General features: G+C 36.9%; 2 protein-coding genes across 3 annotated transcripts; one reads left to right on the plus strand and one right to left on the minus strand.

Annotated features, from left to right (window-relative positions):
- The first annotated feature begins 776 nt into the window (after nucleotides 1–776).
- Nucleotides 777–13731, plus strand: LOC108678036 (casein kinase II subunit alpha). Of its 2 annotated transcripts, none has more exons than XM_018166371.2 (8): nucleotides 777–945; nucleotides 6956–7266; nucleotides 8741–8852; nucleotides 9242–9454; nucleotides 10073–10267; nucleotides 10563–10765; nucleotides 11538–11811; nucleotides 12048–13731. In XM_018166371.2, exons 2-7 carry the CDS (start codon nucleotides 7169–7171, stop codon nucleotides 11773–11775), a joined length of 1059 nt encoding a protein of 352 aa, XP_018021860.1. In that variant the 5' UTR covers nucleotides 777–945; nucleotides 6956–7168; the 3' UTR covers nucleotides 11776–11811; nucleotides 12048–13731. The 2 variants fall into 2 exon arrangements, with proteins under 2 accessions (XP_018021860.1, XP_018021861.1); XM_018166372.2 differs by having other exon boundaries at nucleotides 11538–11796.
- A 1122-nt stretch (nucleotides 13732–14853) lies between these two features.
- On the minus strand, nucleotides 14854–17954 carry LOC108678035 (probable ribosome biogenesis protein RLP24; the record flags this gene model as incomplete). The annotated part of the gene is given in 3 exon segments (XM_018166370.1): nucleotides 14854–15173; nucleotides 16723–16880; nucleotides 17777–17954. Coding segments are annotated over 3 exon segments (633 nt in total), but the record flags the coding sequence as incomplete, so codon positions are not given.
- Between the last annotated feature and the right edge of the window lie 277 nt (nucleotides 17955–18231).

The raw sequence follows: 18231 nt of genomic DNA on the forward strand, positions 1-18231 counted from the left end.
TTATCACTATATATATTACTTTCAAAATATTATTTACAGTAATTTCAAAAGCTTCATCTACAGTAATGAAAACCAGTTTTATTTAACAGCAAAAAAATGTATCTGGGCTAAAATATTTATTCACAAATAGCTTAATAACGCAATCACTTAGCAAAACGCAAATTCGTACACTTCACCCCAGTGAAACTGTCGACCGGCGGTAGAGAACACGGACCAATATCTGCCATACTTAGCGAGAAACCCGCTATGGGCCCATGACCCGCAGTGGGCTCGCTGCCCCATGTTACCCTATTGGTTGTAGTTGACTAAATTATTTCTAGTAAACTTGCTAAAATTTTGCGATTTCTACGCAAATAAAATCGGTAGCGGAGAAAAATTCTGAAAGCGTTCGCAAGAGCGTATTGTGAATAATAGCTTTGTTTCTAATTTGATTAACATCGGATTTTGATGTTAAAAAATTACGCGTGAAAACCTGCCATGCAATTTCGTCCCAGAAATGCCCGAGCGGTGATAATTAAGTTCAAATTTACATTTTCTGCTACCTATACGTGTCTGTATTGTTTCTTTTCTTGTTCTCCTGATCTGACTGTGAACCTTTGTTTATGAATTACTAGTTTTAAAATTTAAAAGATAAATTAAGTTTATATAATAGTAACCGTTAAATTTAGCCAAGTCCAAATGGTTATTCTTCATTGCCCTAACTTCCTTTAAAATTGCCGTAAAAACATGTGGCGCCATCTATTGGCAGCGGCAGAGAGACCACAATAAATAGTAGAGCCAAGAGGCGACCCGTGGTTGTTCGGTCTCTTGCCGCTTCGCCATTTTGCAGCATCTTGTGCTAGACCTGAGAGCTTAAGATATCTAAGTTCATAAATTTTTGATAATCTTCTGTAGTTAACGAAGCTTTTAATAAGGTTCAAAGATATTCTCATCAGTATGTTTTAGGTAAGTCTTGGCATTCACCTGGAGAACGGGCAATAGAAGTAGCTGCTACATCATCATTTCACCGGACGCGCATTTCTTAAACGTATGACCTATCTATCTAAGATATCTATAGTTCTATCTACTTGAAATTATAGATACTAAAATATTAATATCGAAACAATGAAGTTTTGGAAAGATTGAACCGCTTCTTTTTGTTTGTGTAGCTAGTTAGCTCACGCCTCACTTAGCTGTAAAATGACCGATGGAAAATGAATTAGGCTAGTTACCCGTCAATCATTGATAGTTTCATCAAAACTATTGACTTTGCCATGGTTCCCTTGACAGTGGACACTTAAGAATTAAGACCTGAGTTAGCCTCTTTGGCTCTTTCCAGCTGTTGTCAGAGTTATGGAGACACTTGACTATGTCACCACCACACTCATCTTGCCATTTATATATAAAAAGGCACTAGAAACAATTTAAGGCCTATTTTATATACAAAACTGAACCACATCTTTCTAATGAAATTTTATTTGTCTTTAGTTTTAGTTATGTGGCAATCAAACCCTACAAATTATACCTAGTTCTGATCTGTAGGTTGTTTTTAGTGACAACTCCAGGTCTCATACAATGGCAATAGTCGTTGTAATTTCAACAACTTTCGCTGAAGTTATCGACCAATTTTTTTACTTTACAACGACTTTTGAGCTAAAATAATAGGTCATTTATCTTTTTCAACGACTGCCAACTAATGGGACTCTTCCACAATAAACTTCTGACGACAGCCAACAAGCGACTTAGCGAGAAACGACAAGATACGACTGCGGTACTGACTAAAACCCGGACCCCAACAGCGCATTACGAGCGGCGGATGTAAAATGTTCAGCCCCGGGACAACGCAACCATCATAACTATCGACTATCGACTGGCATGCGGTTGTTCAACGACCAGATGACCTTGAGATAAATTTTACAACGACTCTTGTGCCACACTATGAGACCTGGTGACAACTGACAAGTGACAAGCAATGTAGTTGTGTAGGCTTAGGATCTGCAAATGGCAACTCACTCAGCATTCAGGCCTTTCAGGGACCAGGGTATTACTTTAGATTAAGTGCATCCAAAAAAAGTTTTTTTTTTTAATTCTGTTTTTTGGGGTGTAGATAAAGAATCTGAAATCCGTTTTTGGCGGTCGGCATCGGAAAACTGTTTTTTTTCCGATTTTTTTATATACCGGTATTTTCTATAGAAAACGACAATGGGGAACCTGTGGGGAACCGGCGGTTTTAGGGGGAGGACACGCCCGATGCTCTAATTTGTCGGAAAAAAATTGGGCAAAATCAGCAAAGTTAGGTTAGGATGTAGGGCAGGCTGCTATTCCGCACCACCTAGTCTGGAAAAGTCCTATTTTTGTCTGAAATATCGCGGCTCTAATATCATATAATTTCAGTAGGTATGAAATCTTGCGGCTCGAATGTCATTCCATAAAACCACGGCTCGAAAAATTCAGTCGCGGCTCGCCAAGTAGATATATTCCATACTAGCGCACCACCCAGGAGGTTGCAGCTTAGGTGCGTTAAGGCTTGAATCCTAACCTAACCTTAGTAACCTAGCGCGATTTTTAGGTTTTACATAGGTTTACAGTCATTCCCAGATCGATATAGATCATTTCCACTCAAAAAAAAATTTCCGATTTTTTTCAATTTTTTGCCGATTTTTTGACAAATTAGAGCCTCGGGTGTGTCCTCCACCCCTAAAACCCCCGGTTCCCCACGGGTCCCCCATTGTCATTTTCCAGGTCCCTCTTTGTCGTTTTCTCTAGAAAATATATAAAAAATTGGAAAAAATCAGTTTTCCGATGCTGACCGCCAAAAACGGATTTCAGATTCTTTATCTACACCCGTCCCCAAGAAACATAAATAGAAAAAAAACACCCTTTTTTTGGATGCACTTAATCTAAAGTAATACCGCATTCAGCAACTGCTGTGGCATAACTTAAGTCGCAACGGAAGCGATTATTGGATTTAATTGTGCACATGTTTTAATGATTAACACCATGGCATAACTGGGATTGACAGTATGCAAATTGAAACTAAATAAAAAATTGTGTTGTTTCAAATATTTTCAGTGTAATAACTGTGCTGGATAAATTCTTCAACTGTGTGCTGCTTATTTATTTAAAAAATTCTGTTGGTTAAATGTATAGGTAAATAGAACTTTTATGTACTATTTTTATATAAAAATAAGTACTTTTATGTACTTATTTTTATTTAAAAAAAAAATCAAAAATCAACTATTTTTTTTTATTCATTTGATTTTTTTGATTTGTTCAGCTTTTTTGTCTTTTTGAAGTGTTATTTTTTATGTTGCAATTAGCCTACTAACAATAACAGTATATGGATCATAATGGATGGCCAAGAAGGGCACTTATTGCCTTCAATAATAGCCAACAGGCCAAAGGTGGTGTTTACCACTTAGGGATTTTTGGGTAAACACTTATTGATAAGTCTATTCATTAACTTGGTAAAGTTTGTATGGAGCAAGGTAATGAACTAAATATTGACCATTTAACTGGCTTCAATACACAGAAACACTTCAGGAATGCAGATCTTCTAAACATTGAAGAGTCACATAACAGATAGGTAGCTGATAGCACAGTGCACATCACTATCAATAGATCCACTAGTTTTATGTCCTATAAATCTACCAAACTCTACCCTCTATACACACCAACTAGTAGTGACTGACTGCACTGTTCCCATTTAATTCGGACCAATAAACCAATCCTAAACATAAACTGAACGAAAACCAAACAAACCTCATACGACTTGAAACAAGACTTAAGTTATGAGAAAAGCTAACACCGGTGAAATAAACATGTGCACAATTCAAATATTTTATATCCATTCACTGCATTTAATTATTTTATATATAGCCTTATAATTGTAATTGTTTTGTTTCTAGTTTTAAATTCACATATTTAAAGATTGAAATTATATATTTTAATTAGAATACTTGTATTACGGTGGAAAATCTTTCTAATTGCCTAAAAGGTCAATACAATCTCAACCTCTCAATATACAGGGTAGGGCAGAATGGATTGAGCAGTTTTGAGGTAAAATAGAAGAGTAAAGGAGTTACATAAAAAAAAGTTTATTTTCCTAGAGGTTAGCATAACATGGTACCATTTAGAATACTTATGTTTTGAAAACAATATCTGAAAGATGGGGCCATTAGCTGCAACACACTGTTGGAGTCGTTCTCAGAGGAGGGAGTAATGGTAACAGTGAATTCCGATCGCTATGCTGCTATGTTGCAAAATTTCTTGCAGCCCGTGATGGAAAACATTGTTGAAAATGAAGCATTGGGAGATGTGTGGTTCCAGCAGGATGGGGCTACAGCTCACACAGCCCAAATGTCACTCAATGTTTCGAAAGGCATGTTTCCGGACGCATTTGCGATTTCTTTCTTTGGGGACATCTAAAAGAAAGGGGTTCAGAAGTCACCCTCACACCCTACCACAGCTGAGGGAGCAGATTATTGTAGCAGAGGTTATGGCCATACCTCACCATATGTGTAAATGTGCTGTAGAAAACTTCCAAGAACGGCTCCAACAGTGTGATGCAGCTAACAAACCCCATCTTCCTGATATTGTTTTCAAAACATAAGTATTTTAAATGGTATGTTATGCTAACCTCTAGGAAAAAAACTTTCTTCTTTATGTACCTCCATTACTCTTTTATTTTGCCTCGAAACTGTTCAATCAGTTCTGCCCTGCCCTGTATAAGCTAGCTAACACATTTAAATTGTATATTGTAATCAATATATAACAAATAGTCAAATAGTTGAAGACTACTTATAGCCTTATAAGAATTAGCTAAGCTGCTAGCTATGTACAATGTATTGCACACTTGATGCCTCTGTACCAAAAACATTCAATTTATTGGAACCTAATTCAAACTAAAGGTAACAAGTTTATATACCAATTTGTCATTCATAGTACATTTATACTAAACTATGAATAACAAAACCTAAATATAAATTAAAGACTGCCACTCAATATTTTTAAATATATGAAAAAATAAAAAAAAATAAAAAAAAATCATGATTTTTTTTGTAAAAAAATCAAGTGATTTAATCACATGATTTTTTCATTTTGATTTAATCATTGCCAACCCTGTTACTAGCCTCAGCCCTTGGCCCCTTGCCCATCAGACAAAGATTTATGCTTGTTTCTTTTTTCATGCAAAAAAGGTTAAATAATCATCTCTTAAGGGTAACCGCCGTATATTCCGACATTGTGGGTAATTCCAACACTTCTCAACTTTTTTCCTTTATATTAAGCTTTGTCTTAGTTCCACACATTTGTTGATGGTTGAAATTGTGACGTCATACTATTGCGCGCCATACTATTGCCAAAACACTAGGTCTGGGCCTGTGGGCCATCTGGCGGGAAACAGAGACAGTGCACGTCACCCAGTGAGAACATAGAAAAACGTGTCAAAGTTGATAGTTGACCTTGCTCTACCAAATAATGATAAACTGTTTGTGTAGAAAGAATATTATGGTTTGAGACTTTTAAATAAGTCTGTGAATATATTAGGAATCCTTTAAGTATACTTGTATTTGCTGATTTCAAGTGGTAAATAAATTAATAGATGATTAAGTTAAGCGACGGTTTTAGACACATAAAAACTAATTCCAACACAGCTTGGAATTAGACACACACTGCTTGATCTGAGCTGTGTCCAAAAATTAAAATTTTTTTAATTAAAAGCTTAATAGCTCTTAATTAAAAGCTTAATAGCTCTTAATTAAAAGCTTAATTAAAAAATTGAAATTTTTAAATTAAGCTTGTTCCGAGCTGTGTCGTATTCCAATACAGCTCACACAGGGCATCGGAATTCGCCACAGGGCCGGAATTACAAATTAATAGTTTGAAGCGCTGCCGGAATTAGTCTCACAATATGCCGAATTTAGTCACGCACAGCGTCGGAATTCAGGGATTTTGTAGGTTTCAATTCTAAAGGCTTTTAAATGAATGGCAACAGTTCGTGATGTTTCATTGTTGCTGGTACGTAGTGTGGTGTTTTGAGAGTGATGTAAAGCAGTCAGAACTCGAGTTGCGCATACGGTGATATTTTTATAGCCATTCATTTCTTGCTACATCCTTGATGTGTCGGAATTTACCGCGTTTACCCTACTTCCTGTAACATTACTCCAAAATAATATCTTTAATAAAAAATTACCAATGAATACCAATAACCTGTTTCTGCAATACATGCAGTAATTACAAAATATTAATTCTGAGAGAAATAATTACTTGAATATTTTTTTAATTATGTTATAAAATTTCACTTCTTGCTAAATAAATAGCTAATATCTGGAGTTACAATATTTATCACTAAATTATCCGCTTTAATAGAACTATTGTCACTGTTGATTTCTGGCTTAATACTATTATAAAATTATGGAAATAATAGTGTGGAAGCAACCACAGTTGAGCCAAAACTATATATGCCAATGGCCCATTATGTCTGTAGTCTGTACCTGTAGGGCTGTAGCTCTCACTAAATTTTACCTGTTGAAATTAATTTCTAGGAAACATCTTCATTCACTTTCTGGATATAAATGCCTGACAATCTTGTCTGATTATAAATTACTGAGGGACTCTTTCTTTGAAATGAATTCTAATTCTCAATTATTTACCAGTCATATATAAACAGCTAATTGATATTGTCTAATATCTTTCTAATAATATATATTTTGACAATAGACATTTTTTGCCAAGAAAGTAAATTTAGAAATCCTGTGAATTTCAAACAATTGGATTCTAGCTACTGACAGTAGCTAGCAAGTTTTTGAATGCTAATATTGCTGATGGTTCTGGTATTTATGAAACAGGCTAAATAACCATGAACCTATAGATGTATTGCTGTAATCCTTTCTGCCAATTCCTAGTGAGTGATAGAGCATAAACCTGTTGTTAATAATTTTAGTCAACTGCTAACAACTTGGCTGTTCATGTGCAGATCATTGCTGCAGTGCTTTTGTGGACTGTGCTGCGACTTGCACCCGTGCCAGTAGCCTTGCTACGGTCGGCTTGTGTTGCTCCTTCTTGCTACTCTTTGACTGCACCAAGTCCGTGCAAGGCTGTCCTTGCGTCCATTGTTTACATAGGAAGAGCAACCACATCAACTGTCACCACGACTACCCACATAACTAACCCGGCTGCCTCCGCCACCATGATGCCTTTTCGCAGCCGTGCAAAGGTTTATGCGGAGGTCAACACTCAAAGGCCCCAAGATTATTGGGATTACGAGTCTCATCTAATTGAGTGGGGGTAAGCATATGAGATTTCAACTCATCCCATAGCCTTCTTAACCTAGGAACCATAGTGGCAAGTCAGAAATTTTTTAGAATCAGTTCATTTTTAATTTACTCATCTACTCAAGATTCAAACAAATATCTTGTGTATGATGCTGGTATGCATTATACTTTACTGATCTACTTATTAGAATCAAAAATGAACTTGAGGGCAAGTCTACAAATAGTCTCTGCTTTGTCACTGTGCTGGGAACTCCTACTCAAATTCTCAGCTCACTTATGTATAAATTGATTTCTTTCATATCTCCAAAAATATTCCTTTTAATTTCATTTTAAATATAGGTACTCTTAAAAAACAATTATTGAATTTGCTCAAGATTAAAGATAGAGCATCTTGTCATTAACAATTTTATATATCAATCGTTTCCAACTAGGGTTTAATGTAATACTGTTGAGCATATATTATCTACCTACCTTTAAAAAACTCACTCAATATCAAACTCAAAAAACTCACACACTTGAAAACTCAACTCACTCAAAAACTCAACTTACTCAAAAAACTCAATTAATATGCACCAGTGTGGTCATGTGATGCCCTGACACAGTTCAACTCGTAATAGCTGAAGCCCTCATCATTAAAGATAGGACTGCTGTTATCAACCTTTAAACTTAGGTGCCAGATTAGTCAGAATTTTGAAGCAGTTTTTTCGATAATTTTTTAGGTTCAAAATTTTTAGCGTTATCCCATTTATGTTATTTTAGGCTTATTTCCATCAATATCTGATTTTTTAGGAGTATCCAATTTACATGATTTTGTACTTGTTTAATGGCAAACCGGAATTTTTTTAATATCAATTCATTTGTTCATTTTTAATTTCCTCATCTACCCGAGATTTAAACCAATATCTTATGTATGATAATGCTGGTATCCTTGATACTTCACTGGTATACTTGTTGGACCCATAAGTGAACTCAAGGAAGAGTCTAAAAAAAGTTTCTTCTACGTCACCATGCTTGTGTTGATCTAAATTTCATTACTCAGTGCCTCTTGTAATTGAAAATAAATGTTGATACATTCAAAACGTCATTAACAAATTAAAAATGTCCTATGGTACTACCCTGATTTTTTAGTTAACAGAGCATACAAAAATATTCCATTTACTGGAAAAAAATTCAATAAAATGAATTCTCTGGTCTTCAATTCAGATTTTAATTAAAATAGACTAGAAGTCCAAGCCTGAAAGTTTTAGCGAATGCAATAATAAAAGACTTGCATTTTGGTGAGAATATAGAAGCACTTGGCCCATTTCTTCAAAATGCACAAGAAAAAACCTATTACAACCAATTTTTAAGACTAGCACCATACTATCTTGAGTATTTTTTATTGGACATGTGCAAAAGATAAAATTTGAACGTTTTTAGCCATATTAGTATTGTGATAGATGCTGGGTGATAGGTGAAGGTGATGACAGTTGTACAATGGTTTGCAGACAACAAGATGATTACCAGCTCGTCCGCAAACTGGGGCGTGGAAAATACAGTGAGGTGTTTGAAGCCATCAACATCAACAACAATGAGAAGTGTGTAGTCAAAATTTTAAAGGTAAAAATAACAGCAACTCCACACTTGCTTTAACCTAATTGAAACTTGTTACCTGCGTATTAAGTCCTTATTAGATTTTTGTTAAATTTATAGAAATAAGAAACGTTTGGTCTGAGTAACAGTGAAATAATATCAACACTTCAACTATTGCTGAATTCCGATTCTTAGTAGTAATACTGACTAAAAATTTTGAACCTCATTGTGAATGTGCATTCTAATTTTAAATGTGGCGGATTTATTGAGCTTGAAGCTTTTTCACATTAAATTCATGATTTGGCCATTGAGACTTGCCAATCACACTAAATTGTATAATTATCCTTGATATTAATTTATTTGTCTTTCTGGATGTAAAAATCTACCCTTGCTGACAATGATATCCTTTATATCAGCCCGTGAAGAAAAAGAAAATTAAGCGCGAGATAAAAATCTTGGAGAACTTGCGAGGAGGTACCAACATCATCACGCTGCAGGCTGTGGTTAAAGATCCCGTGTCACGCACTCCTGCTCTTGTCTTTGAGCATGTCAACAACACGGACTTCAAGCAGCTCTACCAGACACTCAATGATTATGACATAAGATACTACCTCTACGAGCTTCTCAAGGTATTGTTGTGTTCCACGGTTTTATTTTATAATGCTGGTTATGAGAACCCATTATCTAAAAATCGATTCCAAGGTTATACAGCTTCTATTTTCAATCATTCAAGTTCATACTCCTTTTTGTAAGTCGTGCCACTAGGAATATCTCTATGAGCTCCAGAATATCTGGAATTATTCAAGTTCAAAATAGTTTTATAAGCCCATTATATACGGTGTGATAAGTCTTCTTGAATTTTAAACCTATCTCACACCATCCAAATTACTAAATACTCCAGCTAACAAGTGTAATTTATTACATATCGTTATTATTTTAAGGTACTAAATAATCTTATAGATTGTAGAAATTCTCTGTAGCGACTGAGTTGATTGTCAATACAAGTATAATAAAACTGCTGTTCAATCTACAGGCTTCTTAGAGTCAGGTCTTGAGGGGCTTTTGGAGCCAAGTACTGAATGTGTTGATATTAGGTACAACCTCTTGCATTCTCTTTATTTTACTTTCTGGAGAACATTTTTTTTTCGAGTTTTTAACTGACGATTAAATATTTTGTGTGCCGAAAAATGTTATACCATGTTTATGTTATGGTTATGAGACCTTGACAACCACTATCATTTTGCCAGGCGCTAGACTACTGCCACAGTATGGGCATCATGCATCGGGACGTGAAGCCTCACAACGTCATGATCGACCACGAGAACAAGAGACTGCGTCTCATTGACTGGGGACTGGCTGAGTTCTACCACCCTGGCCAAGAGTACAACGTTAGAGTAGCGTCTAGATATTTCAAAGGTCCCGAGCTTCTCATAGACTACCAGGTCAGTAAAACTTCATTTTCTCTAAGACTTTTTCATTAAAGATTATTTAATATATTTTATTGAGTCTTGCTTTGTCTTGACAATTTATTCACATCAGACTCCGCCATTCCATCATTGGTAGTTTGCTGGTGGTAAAATTTATGTTGCCAGAGACAAAGAGAGAATATACACTTCGAAACTACCAAGCAGGCCTGACAATTGGACTGGATCTCTAATGGCGTCCACTGCCTTGTTTTAAAATGCTTTTTAATATTTTTTGCCGTGACATGGGGCCTCAATGCAGTTCTATTTTCAGATGTATGACTACTCTCTGGACATGTGGTCGTTAGGATGCATGCTAGCTAGCATGATCTTCAGGAAGGAACCTTTCTTCCATGGCCATGACAACTATGACCAGCTTGTCCGCATTGCAAAAGTGCTTGGCACTGAAGAACTCTTTGAATATGTTGAAAAGTACCACGTAGAACTGGATCCACGCTTCAATGACATCCTTGGCAGGTATTTTGAAATTTTTTAACTTGCCCGGACATGCTTTATAATGCTCATAATAGCCGTTTTTGCTACCATTTTAGCGCAGCGACAGTGGCGCCGTGATGAGAGAAAATAGCCATGCGCTGGTGGGCGGCATATCATCAACTATAATCTACCTACAACAGAATTTACTTTTCAATTGAACGGTTCCGCGAGTGACCCTAATCTCTTCTTAGACGACCTTGAATTTTCATAACAATTGTCATTCTCTATTTGCTCAATCTTTGAAACTTGGGCAGTGATAGCGACCGTGTCTTGTTAGTCGAATTGTTGTTTGATCTCTTCTGAATAAATATTCAGTTGTTATTGTAAACTACATAGTTAGAAATATCAATAATAATAGATGGCACATTTATATTAAAAAATATTGCGTGCATTTTAAAATTCATTTCAGACTATGCAGGCTCCAAAACTCATACTGACAATGATGCATATATCAAGTGCTCCACAATTTTGGCCTCACGTACTAGCATTTGGTTTGTTATGGTATAACGCGGGCACGGCTCATTCCGTGCCTTAGCACTTTACAATCAGGTTCCATACGAGCATACGTAGGAGTGTGAGTGAGGCCTAAACAAAGTTACTGGCATATAAAGAGCAAACGCTGATGTTTATTGCGGGCATTTCAACTGACGGACCAACTAGGAGTAGTATTTCAAGACCATTTCATAGACGATGTTTGATCCCAATTTGACTGCATCAGTAGGTATATGTTCTGATGGACTTGTGCACATTACAGGCATTCGCGCAAACGGTGGGAGCGTTTCGTCCATCACGAGAACCAACACCTCGTGTCTCCTGAGGCATTAGACTTCTTGGACAAACTGCTCCGGTACGACCACCAAGAGCGCCTTACCGCCCACGAGGCCATGGAGCATCCATACTTCGCGCCCATCGTTAAGGACCAGGGCATCATGATAGGGTCCCCTGCCCCTCAGCAGGCTGCTGCTCCTGTCATTTCCGGCATACAGGATTAGACGAATCTGAGTCGCCCTCAAGTGGGTGCTATCGAGGTGACTGAAGCAATGGCTTAGTCGTTGTTTGTGGATATGTCTTGTGGAAACATTGAAGAGGCTGTTTCATGTTGAAATGACTTCGGCAGTATGAACTTCTTCGATTTTCAAACTTTTTTTTATTGTTATACCATAAATAACTTCTAGATTTTGACATCTTGATGCACATCATCATTGCTTTTCGAAGCGGTTGATCTAACTTACTAACTCTGTTAACTTGATGACAATTTCCTCAGGGCGCAGTCGGTGGTGGTGAGGAATCAGCCTCGTCTTCACGTTCCTTGCATTATGCTCACGAACATTTCGAGTTCTGACGCGTTTAGAGCTGTGACATCCTCGTGACTTCAAGTCTCTTTGCTGCCATCACTAATCATGGGAATACAAACGTTCTTAATATTATTGGTATGCTGCCATGCAGGTACCGCGTGTTTATTTTTTTTTTTTAGGTTGGAATGAAGTTCGGCATGGGAAGTATGCCTTCCTTGCTTAACACTGAATAGACGATATCGTTTCGTCTGGTGAAGTGCATGTATATTACTTGTATACAAAAAGCGTGTAGTTTTCTTTTGATACTTTCCTAATGATCCTGATATAGAGAAACCTCTGGTTAAGCGTCCAATCGCTTCGTTAATTTGATCGCCCATGTGGACCAATCGCGATGAGTTCACTACAAGCGTTGATTCTTGGACCACGATGAGCAGCTATTTCAGGATGTGGCCTTTTTTTTTGTTCCTTCATAGAGGTAATAATCGTAATTTGTTTGTGGTATTTAGTGGCTTTCCAATTATTTCGTCTAAATACGTGTTGTGTCTCGGTTATAATGCTCCGAAATCGTGTTGACTTAGAGCAAAGTAAATTATCCCAACTTTCATGTTCTAGTCTTAGTGGAAGCCTTCGCGCTGCTTAAAACAATGTCAACTAAAATTTTATTTATGTTCCTTGTGATATCTGGCCTCACATAAGCAGCTTCATATTTCTCAGTCTTTGACCCATTCAGTACTCATAAATAACGGAATTGGTTTTAGATATATTTGCAACGTGAATGATTTGGGTTTCGGAATTGAAATGATCGCTGTAAACCTTGTAAATATAATAGATACTTCTCGAGGCATTTTCATGACAAAATTATATAGTGTGCGGCGTAAAGGTTCATATTTTCTGTTATCAGATCTTTAGCTCATACTTCCCAGAATCTGGTCGATGAAATCTTTTGTAAATCAAAGCAGAAAAAGTGCCCTTGGAGACGTTAAAAGCGACTTTTTAAACAATGGCTTTATAATAGATTTATGTGGAGAAAACTGTTACTGATCTGAAAGAGGTTGCGTTTTAATTAAATTATTGATTTTGTTCTGTTAATAAGTGTTCATCATTTGCAGGTAGAAGCTATTTATCTGCCTTGTTGCCAGGAAGCATTTCCATTATTTGACCTTGATAAAATATCTCCAATGCACGAACGGATTCAATCTTTAATAACTCATGCCTGCGCGATCGTTGTTTTTTTAGTAAGAATGACGTTGCCTATGAAGATGTTTGTGATACTAATGTTGGAAAAATGTGTTAGCTTTGATGGTATTATTTATAAATAAGAGCCATTCGCCTAATATGCCATGACTGTGGCATTAATGCTACCTATCTAGTTACTGGTGACGGTATTCAAGTTGACGTCATTGATAGCTAGATACTCGAATAGACTCAGACAAGCGTAGTGTTGTGCTTTAGATATCACGTGTTATGAATGTCGCCTTCACAACCTGTCGGCACGTTGTTCAAGAGACCTATCTTCGACACCCATGTGCCAGAATGCGATTTGTTTTTCGCGGTTGAATTTAGATTTCAGGCTGTCGGGGGGTTGTTATCGATCAATAGCAGGACTTGTGTACGTTGTACATTATCTTATAAATAATAAAACTATCAAGTGAAGTTATTCTTTCGTAATCATCACTGCGATAACGGCTTTCATTTTTTGTGAATAGGACGTCCATCATGAAGAGATGGATGAAGCCAAGCAACGTAATTTGAGCTGCCATTGCGGAATATTTTGTGCTCTGATAACTACCATGCGAGTGGAGCGTCTTCTGGACGCTCCACTAACTACTGGAGCGTCTTGGTCCAGAATCGAAATTTTCGGTGTTTATACTCCTCTTAAAGCTTGTTTTCTGCCGCATCGAACGGTACTTGGTCCATCTCTGTACGTTGATTTATGCGTTCACGACAGATGCCGAAAGAGGAGGCGGGAGGAGGGGTCCCTTCAGTATTTGTATAGGCGACAATTGCAAAGGCAGCATATTTAGTTGCTAGCGGAGCTACAGCTCAGTGACCTTCCAGCCAGCATGCCGGTATGTTGATGTAGTCTTCCTCTGCACTGCTGACTGACTTTGAAGTAAGCTATTACTTTCGGTATCTAAGCAACGTAACATGCCTTCATACAGCGCCCGCGCGCCACCAGTGGAGGGTTTTGGCCTCTACTGTAAACCTCCTACTTTTCTCACGGCAAGCCTCGTATATCCTACAGTTTTGAAGCTACCGCAGTGAGACATATACCATTCGATTCGCAGAGAAAAGATTAAATATTGCAGGCGTTTTTCCAATTTCGTTATAGTTAGGATTTTATTTTGCAAAAAGAGGGGGATGGAAAGGGGGTAGAAAATCGAAAAATTTCCGAAAAATGCTCCCACACCCACAAAAATGGGAATTTCAAAAAACGCCTGCATCAATTTGTAGACATGGTCTTAACGCATCGAATGATATGTGTCTCGATGTTGTAGCTTGAAAATCCTAGGCCCGCGGAGATTTCTACAGTAGACCCCTTTTTATCCGTTTCCTAAGAATCTCGCGTTTTCTTTATTTTTTTTGAAAAATTCACATGAACAAAAAAGTCTTAGAATTCCGTTTTACAATCGTGTATTAAATTTCGAAGTGATCCGTCCGTAAATAAAAGTTTTTTTTTTTTACCAAGACGCTCCCCTTAAGCTTACCTACAAATAGAAAGTCCAGGTCAATTACCCCCAAGTTAATGCGTCACTAGGGAAAGTAAATGCACCGTTACGTCGAAATTTGTTAGATATTTATTCATCATCACTTTCCTCTTCTTCGTCCTCCCTGTTATCAGAATCTTCATCCACATCCATGTTTTCCAAGATCTTCCTTTTCTCACCAGCTTGTGCTGAGACTTCTTCTTCTTCATCATCATCCTCGAACTGGACGTTCTTCTTGCTGCTCTTCTTTGCTTTGTGTTGACGAACTATAACGTCATCCTCGTCGTCCAGGAGCGTCTCAGCATTGGTACGAAGCTCTGCTTGCTTCTTGGGCTCAACCTCGTCCATCTCTTCCTCTGTGTCCTTCTTCGTGACTTTCTTTGCCAGCTGCAACAAGAATACTCGTTTAATTCAACGAAAAATTAAATAAAGAAATACACGCAGAATCAATTATTCTAGTTGTTAGGAGAAACTAACTTTGTCACTACGCTTTGCGGAAAATTGGCTTCAAGGTCTACCGGTCATTAACAAATCTACATGGATAGTGAGCTATACAAAAATTATTATGTATCTTTTATATCGTAGTAATCAATCTTAACTTTTAGCATATTCAAGCTTATGACTGGTATGTTAAAACTTCATTTCAGAATATCTCATGACCATACATGGAATTTATTTTCAAGTTATCTGCAAAAAAAAAACATGGATTAAGTTAACGGTTTGGCAATAACTGCGACATCTTTTAACGACAAGAAATACAATACGGTACTAACATATACAATACGTACAATATTACATGAAAACGATAACGCAAAGAGACTACCAAGTACGACGATCGTTTCCTCCTAGCGCCTATCCGCGCCAAATCAAGCAACAAATGCAAGTCAGATTCGGGACATCGACAGAAAAAATTCCAAGTGAAATGAATGATAGGCCTCATCAGATAAATTTGGAAATGCTTGTAATTCGTACGTAAGCTTATTCCCGAAGGGAATAATCACCAAGAATCTTACAAATGCGGTTTTATTCGAAATTAGGAGTCGCCTCCAAATCACGGGGTCCAATTTTTTAAGGCAACGATTGAATTGCTATGAAGTAGATAAAATACACAAATAAAGTTTCATGTCATGGTTGGTTGGGCGTATTTTTCCTTCATCTGTGCGGATAATTAAAAACCTTGTAAGATAATTAATGATTCCATCAGCTTGTGATTCGAGCAACATTACTCGGAACAGAAATTTGAGCAGATATGATGGTCCCTATATCAGATCATCAATCCTGCTAACGTATTTATCTGCCTGAAAACGATTATTAATGAAAGTTAAGTAAACCCTCAGTCAATAAACAATAAAGCTTCACGAATTTTAGATCTCGTTACATTTTGGGCACTGGACAAAAAAAATCAATATTCTGTGCCAATTCGAAGTCCTTGGGCCATAGGTAAATAACAGAAACAAGACCGAGGCAACATGCTAGTCAATTATTAGCGTGAAAGTTCGTGTTTGAAGCCCATCACCCTTAATATACAGATGGCTACTTGAGTGCATGTCAACAATATATATCTAATAGTTTCACAATAACTATCTTTAATAACCATTTCAGTTTGACAATTTTAACAATTGCGGGAAAGACGATTTGATAAATGCATTCACCGACGATCATTGATTATCATCTATTGTAAGCAACACCGAAGACGCCGCTAGAAACTGATATATTGTTCGAGAAATCTTGAGGTTTCTTCCATATTCGATCCACGTTTGATATAGTAAGTGATGCATAAAAGATGCATATTCCTGAGAACCATAAATAAATCAAAACCATTTGGTCCCCCGTCTATAAAAAAATAAATATAAACATACCAGGATCATGATGAAGCGTCCTACTCGTTGTGCATCATCTATAATAATGAATAACGTGATAAGAAAGCAGCACTAACCTTGAGGCCGGCTGCAGGAGATTTGATGACGGCGATGTGCTTGCGGACCAAGAACTTGGCTTGCGCCAGCTTCACCTTCTTGTCAACCTTAAGACGATCCAAAACCACCTTAGACTCGCGTTTGTGTCGAATGCTGGCAATCGTTTCGAGATTGCTCACTGCAATGCAGACAATGAGTATTACTTGAAGTAAATAAATAACACTAGGAATAAAATAGTCTGTACGCGCAATCATTTTGTGGCCCGTTTACGCTTGACAAATATGGCTAAGCAGCTTTTTATTAGAAGCATGTCATTGGAAGAGAAGTCTTCATACTGTTTTCTGCACTACTTGAGAAATTGTTGAAGGAGATTATACAAGAAAGGTTATTCTTCAAAGGCCTAAACTAAACTTTTACATGCTAAACCGAACCTGCAGAAAAGTACAGGACCAGCTTTGATTGTTTCTTATGAATTTCTTAACAAATTTTAATTTTCGAATAAAATCCTAGAAAACACTGCATGCACATCAAGAATTGAACAAGATTTATAGAGACAGAAATTATTAAGTTGACAATTTGAAAAATTTAGGTATCTTCCTTTCCAAACAAGAATCTGAGTTTTAACTTGGAATAAAATTTTTGATGCCTAGCGCCATATCAAACCCGGTGGAAGTCTAGTAGCTATTTCGAACTATCGTCAGTCCTGAAAAAATCCGGTCAAATGACACGATTTCAGATCTGTGAACAAGTCACAAAAAATAATAATCGGCAACAGGCCACATCAGGTCTACTCTTTAGCACCGATATTGCTATGTTATGTTATGTTTAACTAAAAGATTTTGAGAAACCAAAATGCATGCACTATGCAAACATGATACAAAGAAAAAAATTCTGTTTGAAGCCTAATTATCCAATCATGGTGGTGTTAATTGTGGATAAAGTTAGAATGAATGGTTGCTACAAGCTAAACATTCTAATGCAAAGCTAGGCCAGGACAGTGTTGGATAAAGATAAATTGATCACCAAGATTTATAAAAGTTATGATAGATCATTGCTGAAATGATTCAAACTCACCAACTGTAGACCACTTCTCTCTGTTATATTTAATAGGAATATTGCGTCTCCGCTCAAATTCAAATGTGGCATCACTTGTGAGTTCTTTCCCATTAAGTTTTCTGAATGACTTAGTCCATCTGGCCTTGCGGGGATTCCTCTTGTGTTGGAAGTTTTTGCGGCATTTTGAGGTGCAGAACTTAAATATCTGTAAATAAGAACCATAACCAATGATCAAAATTAGGCAAAATTTTTCAATAAAAAACACACTGATGATCCTATTCCAGTCTCCTAAGCTGTAATCAAATCACAAGCTTTTGGAAATGAATTTATTCAATTTTCCTTCATTGCATTTTTTAAGAACAAAATATTTAATTTACAGTTATTTTTTACCTGACAGCCACTGTCATTTTTAATTAATACATTCGCTTAATCTAATAACATCTATGATGCTAAAAAGCATTTCAATCACTTTG

This window comes from Hyalella azteca, unplaced genomic scaffold, assembly GCF_000764305.2.
Source record: "Hyalella azteca isolate HAZT.00-mixed unplaced genomic scaffold, Hazt_2.0.2 contig925, whole genome shotgun sequence".
NCBI classification, from domain to species: Eukaryota; Metazoa; Arthropoda; class Malacostraca; order Amphipoda; family Hyalellidae; genus Hyalella; species Hyalella azteca.